The sequence below is a fragment of the Apodemus sylvaticus genome, chromosome X (assembly GCF_947179515.1).
Source record: "Apodemus sylvaticus chromosome X, mApoSyl1.1, whole genome shotgun sequence".
Lineage (NCBI taxonomy): Eukaryota > Metazoa > Chordata > Mammalia > Rodentia > Muridae > Apodemus > Apodemus sylvaticus.
This window is the reverse complement of record NC_067495.1, coordinates 116,638,398-116,648,857: the sequence shown is the minus strand read 5'-3', so window position 1 is coordinate 116,648,857 and position 10,460 is coordinate 116,638,398. Positions and strand designations below refer to the sequence as shown.

The 10,460-nt window shown below is 48.6% G+C and overlaps 1 protein-coding gene across 7 annotated transcripts in view; it reads left to right on the top strand.

Moving 5' to 3' along the window:
• The first annotated feature begins 2,841 nt into the window (after positions 1-2,841).
• Septin6 (septin 6) overlaps positions 2,842-10,460 on the top strand; it is a 74,719-nt gene continuing 67,100 nt past the window's right edge. For 2 of the 7 annotated variants that reach the window (XM_052171892.1, XM_052171891.1), the window contains exon 1: positions 2,842-3,098. In XM_052171892.1, the coding sequence (XP_052027852.1) occupies positions 3,066-3,098 (33 nt within the window). In that variant the 5' untranslated portion in view covers positions 2,842-3,065. The remainder of the gene's footprint in view (positions 3,099-10,460) is intronic. The other 5 variants (XM_052171895.1, XM_052171894.1, XM_052171893.1 and 2 more) reach the window with 4 other exon arrangements.

The window sequence follows — 10,460 nt, the reverse complement described above, 5'->3', positions numbered from 1 at the left end:
ATCCTATCCAGTATTAGCAACCCACCTCAGCCATCACTGTGACCTGTGTAAAGCTTGCCTGTGAATGTCAGATCCAATTAGGACTCAATTCCTATCTCGCTAGAGAGCCATCTCCCCTCCCGGGAGGAAGAGAAGTTGTGGATTGCTCCGGATTCCCTAAGAAAATAGGAATATAAAAATAGTTGATTTACGTGGCTCTGTTAACTTCTTGACTCAGCAGCCTTTGACTGAGGACCTGTCCGACACTGCACTGTGCGGGATCCCTGGTACCCCGGGTGCCCCAAGGATACCACAACATACATGCACATACGTTCATGATAGTGCCTCTGAGTCCAAAAAGTCATCTTTACAAAAACACCTACCCCCTCCTTCTTCTTAAAAAAACAATAATGGAGACAGCATCTCACTTAGCTCAGGCTTACCTTTAATGTGACTTGCACCTGGAATAACCTTGCGCTTGTAATTCTCCTGCTTTCTCCTTCCGGAATACTGATTTATGTGGTGCTGGAAATGAGATCCAGGGCTTCCTGTATGCTGGGAAGGTGCTCCACCACCTCAAGTCACTGCCCAGGCTCTCCCAGTAAGCTCTGCTCTTGTTTTTGTTTTTAATTTCCTGAAGGTTTTTTCCCTCTCATGAAAGAAAAGAAGGAACAAAACTTACCAACTGACCATTTTTTGTAATCTCTTCTCTCCTCAGTCTCCGATGTGTCTGAGAGGATAACCCAGACCGAAGCCTGAGAAGCAGACTCAAGCCCTTTCCAAAACTTCTGGAGAACTGAACGTTCTTTGTAGCAGCAGACAGCAAGTAAGGAAGGAAGGAACAAAGGCCTTGGGGGAGACTTGAATTACACACTCTAGCTCCGGCCCGGAGGTCCTGCATTGTAAAGAGATCCCCCTTGTTCAGGTTCTCATCCCGTCTAGGGACAGGCAGCTGAGTGTGCCACTTCCATAGGGCACCAAGGTATTTGTGCCAAAGTATCCCCAGTGCTGTGAGGTCTTATGTGGTTTGTGTGTGTGTGTGGGGGGGGGGTGGCTGGATAGAGGCAGGCAGGCCTCCTCACAGGGTCCCCACAACCCCATTACGGCTTCCATCCAGTTCAAACCCTCCTGGTAGCAGCTCTCAACTGTTTTCAACCAAATCCCATGCCAGTATCAGAGCTCGGCCCACATCCTTTGTCATCTACCGGGCCTTTGTCAGGAGAGACTCAAAGGCTACCTTCTGGAGGCCTAGTCTGGAAGCAGCCAGAGCCTCTGATTCCCCACCCTCATCCGGTTGAGGCCCAAACCTTAAAGCAGTTCCTCAATTTTAGGCTTGGCTTTAGGTGTTCATACTATGTCAGTCCAGGGCCTAGGCCTTCCCCAGGTGTTCCTGAGGGTCTCGGAAATGACAGCTGCCTCTCTTCCTGTATACTACCACCCACCCTGTGGCCTCTGATCTTACCAGGCTCTTCTCTTTTAGCCCACTTTCTTGAGGCTATAGAACAGTGATGGAACAGGGATCACTTAATGGGATCCCGCTTTAGGCCCTGGGGACATATTTCAGAGAGTCCTGGTACTTAGAGTGTATAAGTTACTTGAAGACCTCCCTGAGACAGCATGGGGAACATTCGCTGCCGGATGCAATGCAGGGCCAGGGCAGTTCTTTTATGGACACTGCTTCTGCTCTCCCCATACTCTCTACGCCTGGTCTTTCTTTCTCCCCTACCACCCCTGTCCTCTCCTCAGGAGAGGGACCTAAGATCCTAGCATTCTGAGTGGGGGGGCTCTTGGGCCTTTGACAAACCATATCACGCCAAGTTCATCAATCACATGGAGCCAACAGAGAGCCAATCCCAACACAGAGAGAGGAGGAGAGGGGTGGACTTCAGGGCTAGGGAGGTGGGAAATATGCTAGGGAGAGGACGACCGATAGCAGTTGGCTGGGAGGAAAAGGAGAGCAGGCGGGCATGGTTTCAGCCTTTGGATGTTATGAGCTGTCCCTAGGCAGCCATATAGTCCTGGGCTGAATCAGTATGGAAGCACAGTTGGAATTGGTAATCATTCTCGGTTACCCCTCCTGTATCTGCATCTGCCTCAACAGAGCTAGAGACCTTCAGTTCCCATTCTTAGACTCCCTTCTGGCTCCCTAACCTAAAAGGTGGAATGCTCTGCATCCATTGTCCTGGTCGTCCTGTTCATCCTGAGCTCAGGGACCAGAGAGCTCAGTTTCTATTAGGTACAGTAGTGGGGAGCTGGGCTCCATAAGAAATACAGTCTACTGAGAAGGAGGCTTGGACACCTCGGGACAGGAGAGATGTCCTCCACAAGTCACGGCTCAGTGGTGGGGCTGCAGTGCAGCTCCCCCATTAATGCTCCAATTCGAAGCTGTAATGTGGTGGCGCTGCAGGTGCTGCAACCCTTGCCCTGTCACCGCCCCTCCCCAACCCAAGGAGATAACATTGATTAGTTAGGGTAGACTACAGGGAAACCCTGACACTCCAGAGGCCAGTGCTCCCACACAGGCACCCAGGGTTCTCAGTTGGGAGCACGAGGGGTTATGGGGGCTGGGAAAAGAAAGAGGACTGCAGATCTCAGCCTAGGAGCAGAGAGTAGGAGGGGGAGGGGCCGGGACACCCTTCCAGCCTCAGGTCTAGGGGCTCAGGGATGTAGAGGAAAACAGGGGTGTGTGTGTGTGTGTGTGACAATTCAGCAGAGGTCGGGACGTACCACGGAGCCCAGTAGCTGCAGGGAGGGGGGGCGGAGGACGTGGTCACCGAGGGGAGCCCCCGCCCCCTTCACAGAGGCCGAGACTCGGGTTGCACCGAGAACTGGAACTGGGCTCTCCCTAGGGGAAGGCAGCGCGGCCAATCCGTCCCCTCCCCACACCTACTCTGAGGGGGTGGGTGATAGAGGAGAGGTTGGGGTTGGAGCAGCGGTGAGGGGGCCCCTCCCTGGCACCTCCCTCCACCAGACTTGGTCGCGCCCGAAGTGTAACACTTTCTCTTTGTCGGAGGAGCTCTTCTGTTTCCTGTGCAGCAGCTCCCGTTGCGGAGGCACCCGTAGCAGCCCTGGCGGACCAAGGAGCGATGGCAGCAGCGGCCGATATAGCTCGCCAGGTGGTGAGTGGAGGGCTTGGGTAACAGTCCCCGGGCTAGGGGTTGAGGGTGTGGGGCTGGGGACGGCCGAGCAGACTTGGTTGCGGCTCGACTACCACCGCTACCACGAGGAGGGCAATGGGGTAGCATCCAGGAGCAGAGAGGCAAGGCGGGACTTTGTGCTCCTGGGGTCAGCGGCTCAGTCTACTCTCCCCCTCCAGCGTGTCCTGGAGACCTGTGGTGGTAGGAGGGTGGGGGGCGGTTGGAGAAGCATACTGGCGGGCAGCTGAACTTGCATCGCGGGAGAGCTGCAGTGAGCGCCTCAGCCTCCCTCGCTGCAGCTGCGGCCGGCCCCACCGCTGGGGCGTTGTCTAATGAATGGCAGTATGGGTCCGGAGCCCTCCGGGGCCCTTGTCCCCTTAGCTTGGGAGCGCCCCTTCCACAGCTGCCTGCTGGGACTCCAGCTTGCTCAGAAAGAAGGGCGCAGAGCTGGGGGTAGCCCGGGACCTAAGGCAGAGTGTGGTGAGGGGGGCGGGGAGGTGACTGGCTGGAGTAGGGTTTCTCCATATGCATTACATACGTGACTGCGTCTGTATGTGTATCGGCGTGTGCGCATATATGTGCATGCGCGTCCTCCTGCCTTCCCTGTAGCGGGGTTATGTGACCCTGAATGAGTCAGCCTGTTTCGGTGTGCTCACCTCTACAGAGTGTGTCCCTGTGTTCCAATGCTGTGTCCACTTGTGCTGTGTCCCACGGGGTCCCATTTGTGTATCTGTGGAGGGGTGCAGTTCATTCTGGCCTGTAGGTGGCTGGTTGCATATTTTGGCACGTTTCTGAGCGGTTCACTGAGCGTCTGTCTTGGGTTCAGTGTACATGGGCTTATATGTACACAGGCTAAAACCTGTGGCGCTAACATCTTTCTGTAGAGACCAACAAATACAGTGTGAGACTTGCCGAAGCAGCGTCCTCTCTTTCGGTAGAGATCAACTCTGGAGGGGAAAAAATCATTTTAAAAACTAAAGTTTTCCAGCCTGGCATGTGCAGAGAAATCATAGCCAGGATTCCGAGGTTCCATGTTTGTTTTAGGTCTGAAGTTTGTTTACCGAGATGAAAAGTGGTGACGATTCCACCAGCACACCAGCATGATAAGCTGAGGCTGAATGAGGGAGGAGGCAGCCAGGCATATAGCCCACTACCCCAGATACTTCTGGATGAAAAAGGATAAGCCTGTAACCTCCCGTTTATTTAGCCTGTGCAATGAGACTCCCGTGCAAAAGGAGGGAGAGGGAAGCAACCTCTGGGGCGGCGGGGTAATTGCAATTGATTTGTTTTCTAAATCTGAATCTAGAATCTGATAGCATTTTCTCTCCAGATAAAGAAGTTTATTCCATTTCCTGTCTGGCTTTGGAAGGACAGGGTCGTTTATTCGAAACCTAATCTACCCTGTGTACCTCCCAGCCCAGAGCTCCTTCCGCAGGCACGGTGTAGAAGGTAGAGGCAGCCGTGAGACACTGCTTGACGAGGATGGAATTGGAGGGATTTCTCAAGATCGACACTGGGATATGTGTTGCTTCTTCTAGTGTTTTGAAGACAACCAGGGTGATTTTTTTTCATCTGCATTCTAAAAAGGCTATAGTTTTAAGAAGATGAATCCATTTCCTAGATTATACTTGCTCTATCCTTCGTGACAAAACAAAAAAACAAACAAAAAAAAACCACTAATGAATTTTTTTCTTGCTCTAATGAATTTGCATTGACCTACCTCACGAGTCTCCCTTGCCTGAAATAGGATTGCAAGGTTGATGTTGGTGAGGGAGAAGATTGCAGAACTCAAACCATCCAGAGACCACCTTTGTTCTGCAGATGGGGAGGGGAGCAAGGGGTGATTTGGGGGTCCCTTGATTTGCTTTGGGGTAGCTCCAGTTTGCTCTGGCTGGCCTCACCACATTGTAAACTGAAAAACATAATTGTATGGCAAATTCTGGAGCAGCCCAAGCATTTGAGACTTTGTTATCATGACAAATGGGTTTCTGGGAAAACTGACGTCACTCTCCATGCTTCCCTCCCTCAAGCCAGTGAAGCTCTTATTTATGTGTCATTTGTCTCTCTGCTTTCCTTTGTGTCTGCAAAAAGTTGTAATTCACCAGGGGAAGCTGGAATTAACTCAAGAGACTTTGGGTGGCTCGTTGCTTCTGGTTTCTTCAAAGGAGTCTAGGGCTTGGGAAGAGAGGAGACCAGAGAGCCAGGCTATGTGTGGCAAGCCTAGAAGTTCTTCTTAGTAAATTCTGAGGCATGATGAGTGTCTTGGTATGTGTATCTCAGTGTCTTCACGGATTCACTGGAGGGTCACTGCCACCAAACATTGTTAGTGGTAAAACTGGCGTGGCAGTTGTTGAGCAGGGCCTACTTGGAAATTTATAATTCAGTTGCATCCCATCTGAATGAACCCTGGAAGGGGTTCTGCATGACAACACTACTATGTATGTGCGCTTGTTTGACTGCTGTGGATAGTGCTATACAGGCAGCCCTTGTCCGCCATACCAAAATAAAAGGAGCACACATGACTTTTTAAGGCTCTAGCCTAGTTGGAGACACAAATTGTGGATACTGAGATAAAGTAAAGAAGCAATAAAAGATCCCTGTGGTGTGTCCCACCTATGAGGTGACTTGCACTGCCACTGCTCTGTATTTAGAGAGGTTACGTGATTGACTCGTCCAGGGTGACCCTGGAGCGTACAGTGCAGTCACCAAAAGCTCTCTATCTCTTAGCTCAATGTTGCATTTTTAGTTCAGATTGTAAGTACTGTGTTTCAGAACCCACTAGCCTGAAGAACTCAGCCCCACAATGGGAACAGTGTTGCCTTTTCCAGTTACATTCTATCAAGTCACTGCCCCTTGTGAGCCATCTTGCAAGGACAATAGCCAGGGTTGGCCTGGAGCAGCTGGCCTCAAGCTGCCACCTGCCATTGAGAAGAAGACTGCTTCTGCATTCTGGTCTTACAATTAGTGACAATTATCTACTACATCTTTTGTTTGTTTGTTTGAGTTGAGACAGACTTTCACCTGTCAGCCATGGTTACCCCGGAGCCCCTGCTTCGGGTGCTCTGGACAGCAATTAACTCATGATTTCCCTCTTGAAGCTCCTCCTTCATTCTTAATCACTAAAAGTAATAATTGTATCCCCCCCCCCCAAAAAAAAAAGAAAAAGGAAAAGGAAAAACTAAACCCCATAGATCTACCCAAGGATACAGTGCTGAAGAAAGTTTACATGGCCCCAAATAATGAAAAAGTGTTGAATCAGAGTCAAGGGGATATGGGTAGTCATACAGTTTCCCATCTGTCGAAAAGGTTAGAGGAACTGGATGTGGTAGTGCATGCCTTAGAGATCTCTGTGAATTTGAGGCTAGCCTGCTCTACAAAGCAAGTTTTAGGGCAGCAAGGACTACACAGAGAAACTCTGAAGGGAGGAAAGAGGGAGAGAGGGAGGGAAGGAGGGAGGGAGGGACAGGAAGGGAGATTGGAGGAATATTACAGTGCTAACCTCTGTGTATGATTTCTTTCTTCAAAGGAGTTTTCAGTTTAATGGATGGTGGAGGCAGACACAAATCTTTATGTAGGGCTGATAAGAGGGCTCAGTGGGTAAAAAACATTTGCCATGAAAATCTGAAATCTGAGTTTGATCCCTAGAATATACAGAATCAACAAAACCCTCTGACCTCTGCACAAATGCACCCTTTGTACAAATTGCCCCCTATGTGCATAAACATTTGCACAATAATAATGTGTTTACAAATCCATATTTAGTTATCATTATCCTAAGTGGTAAAGAGAAGAGCTACTGCCTGCCGTGAGAAGTCATTACAGGGGACCTAATTCGGCCATGGATGAAGGCTGTGAGTGATAGGAGAGGCTTCCTGAGGGCTTCTGGATAGGAAAAGGGTAGGTGTGAAGATGGGTGAGATCACACTTCTGCCACTTGCTTGGGGGAACAGTTCATTTGTCAATTCATCCACTGCTGTTTTCATTCATTCTGCAACATTTATTTATCGGGCACGGACTCTGCCAGGTCCTGTGCCAAGTGCCGGGAATGTAGTGGTGGCCAAGCCTGGAAGAACTCTGCCCCCTCTCAGAGCTGCCAGATGAGGCAGGAATGAGCCCTGTTTCCTCTTGACATTTTAAATCCAGGAAATGTGAGTGTTAGTGGTGTATTTATTACAAATGTTCATTACAGTAGACTAATAGGGCTGTGTAATAAAATGAGACTTTGATCTGCAATCATATGCATACCATTTATTTTGTGGCGTGTCTGATATAAAATTTCTATTAATTGCTGGCTTTGTGATCAATATGGCCCCCACACCTTGTGTCTCTGTAAGGGAACAGCACCGTTGCTTTAACTTGAGCAAAATTAATTTGCAAAGTTAGTCTGCTGGAGGAAAATAAAAGCACTACTACAAATTAAATAGCACTGACTTCCAGGCATGCTGGGGCTTTTGGGTTGTCAATGCCATGGCTTCATATTAACATGAACAAGTGAGAAAGCCTTTATTTGAAGGTGTGTGGAGACTACACACAAGACACTTGGAGAGAAGAAAGGGGGATGGGGAAGGGTGGGAGGAAGAAGGAGAGGATGGAAAAAGGACACCATGCATAGATGTAAGATGCTTAGCTTTCTTGAAATGCTCCCATCTGTATGATTTCATTTTCCCCCAACAACTCCCTGGACAGGTAGGTATTCCTGGCCTCTTCATTTTCTGCCTGCAGCAAGCAAGAGGCTTAAGTCCAAAGCGTTATTGCTGGTCAGTGGATGAAACAGTGAGACACCTACCAGAACACACAGATTCCCTGTTTAAAAGCACTAGTCTTTCCAAGGTGTTTCTAAGAAATTAAAATTCTGCCATGTCCTCATTTCCCCCTGTTTTCCTTGCATCTGCCAACATCCCCCAAAGTGGTCAGAGAAAAGCAAGCTTGGGAGCTGTGGAGACTCTCTGATAGGAAAAAAAAAAGATTTTTCAGCTTAAATCCAAGATAGCACAGTCACGGGTTGTGTGGGTTTTCTTTTTCTCTCTCTCCATATTGCTTTAAATAAAACTCTTGGAGCCACCAGCCATGTAATGATGGATTATTTTAAGTAACAACTGGAGGGGTACAGAATAAATTAGAAACACAGACCCTTCCTCCTCAGTTTGGCAGGAGGCGGCTTCTGCTGTGGGGATTTGAAACCGTGGGCTTCTCGGCTGCCTGCACAGAGGAAGGAGGCCACATGCTCGGGAGGGTGAGAAACAATGTTACCCTCTTCTCCACTGTCTTCCCACTAGAGACAGCCATCTGCTGAATTATGCAGCAGGCTCTCAGCTGGCCCTGGAGTTGGGTCATTCCTGTGACCAGGGAAAGATTTCCAGGCCTTCTCAGGGACAAACCTCTGGGTTCCGGTTCCCCCTGCTAACGCAGGCCCTGGGGTAACAGGAGCAGAGCTCTGCTCTCACAGTCATGATGAGGTGCGAGGTGGTGTTTGGTTTCCTTCACCACAGAGGCCCCCAGCTCTGAACACTGGCGCAGAGGCAAGAACTGGTTTTTTTTCAGATCCCCGTTAAACGAGACCAGATGGAGGCAGAGGCAAATTCAGGCTCCCCAGAGGGCAGTTGGGCATTCACTCAGAGGCCTATGGGTAAACTTTTTCTTTCCTTTCTTTTTTTCTTAAAAAAAAAAAAAAGATTGGAGGTAACATGGCCAGAAGACCTAGAAAACTGTTCAAACTGCCTGACTTGGAGGAAATGTGTGTGGCTTTTGTGGGTAAGTTGACCCACCCAGAGCAGGGGTCACCCCCAGCCTGCAGTGGAGGTATTTTACATAGACAATGGCTTGTTGAGTTAGATAGACTCATTAGCTCTGGTGCTCTTGAGTAGGACTGGGCAGCTGGCCAAGCCTAGGATCAGGCTGGAGTCAGGAGAGACCTAGAGAAGGAGAGAAAAGAAAGGGAGAGAGCCGAGAGTTGGAGCACAGGCCTGGGTACCATCTCTTGTCTCCGTTGCCTTCTGCTGGCCAGAGCTCTCGTGGTGAGCACGAGTTTCCAGGTCATCTCCCTTGTCCTTTCTCACGTCTACCTGCCTGGAGCCAGGAGCCTGCTGGCCTGGAATTATAGCAGCAGGAAGAACTACATCTGGTATTTAAGTCAACTTTTCCATCTGAGAGAACAGTCTCCCTGATGCTAGCGCTGCTCACTGCCACTAAATCATCACTAGAGGACTCGGGACAAGTCCCTTCCCCCCACTCCGAGTCTCCATTTCCCCCTTTGCAAAAAAAGCCCTTGGGTTAGGTGCTCTTTAAGGGCGTCTCCAGCTCTCAAGCGCTTGTGTTTTCTTGTTCTCCAGACAGACTCTTAGGTCCTTGCCTGCTTCTGCTTCTGCTTCTGCTTCTGCATGAAGTAGCAGAACGGAGCCCCGCCCCTTCCCTCCCTCAGCCTTGAGCTGAGTGAGGAGAGAGTTTTAGAGAAGGAACTTAGGCTTTTAGCTCAGCAGGGTTTCTGTAAGAAACAAGCATTTGAACATTGCCTGTTTGGATAGGTATATATATATAGCTATTGACATTTTATAAAGATATGTGACAACTGAATGTTTGTCTGTGGAACCTCACTTTAAATGCACTAGGAGAGCTGGCTAGTTAATGGAGTCCTTGCTGGGAATCCTTTTATAAATGAGAAGCCAGTTTGGAATTTATCTTTGGTATTATTAAAATCAGTTGCATCTATAGGCTTTGCCAAAGAGATGCCTTCACCCTTGTTTAGTAAAGATGGTTTCTCCTTTGTGTTTCCTTGAGGGCCCCTAAACTGCTTCCCCACTGAAGCTTTGGAAAACCTTGTATCTCCTTAGAATGGTCCCTAAATTTCTGTCCTAGCCCAAGATTTTATATCTATAGTTTTTTCTTACCCCAAGTTGATCAGCCCATGAAAACTCCTGGCATTTGACATGTTGGGTACATTGGTTTTTACCTTCATGTTGTTAAATTTTTGGATCTTATTGGTTTCTTAAGGCTGATAGTAATATAGTCCTTCTCATTCCTTTCATGACATTGGTGGCTGCAGGTGGAGTTTTATCAGGACTTTTGACATGTTTCAGGACATAAGGTTTGTCTTCTGGTTTACAGGACTATAATTATGTGGTAGTGTTTAATAGTGAGTTATATATTAAATGTGACAATAATTTACAATAGAGGAAGATAAGAATTTATTGTATTGTTGGTAAAAACAAATGTCTTTCATATAATAAAATCGCTAAACTTGCTGATCATCTGTGTGTGCAGCATTTTCTGGTTGAAGTTGAGGATTTTTTCCCTAAAATAGCTGAGACCACTTTCCTGCCTAGGAATGTACCATCAATCTTTATTCAA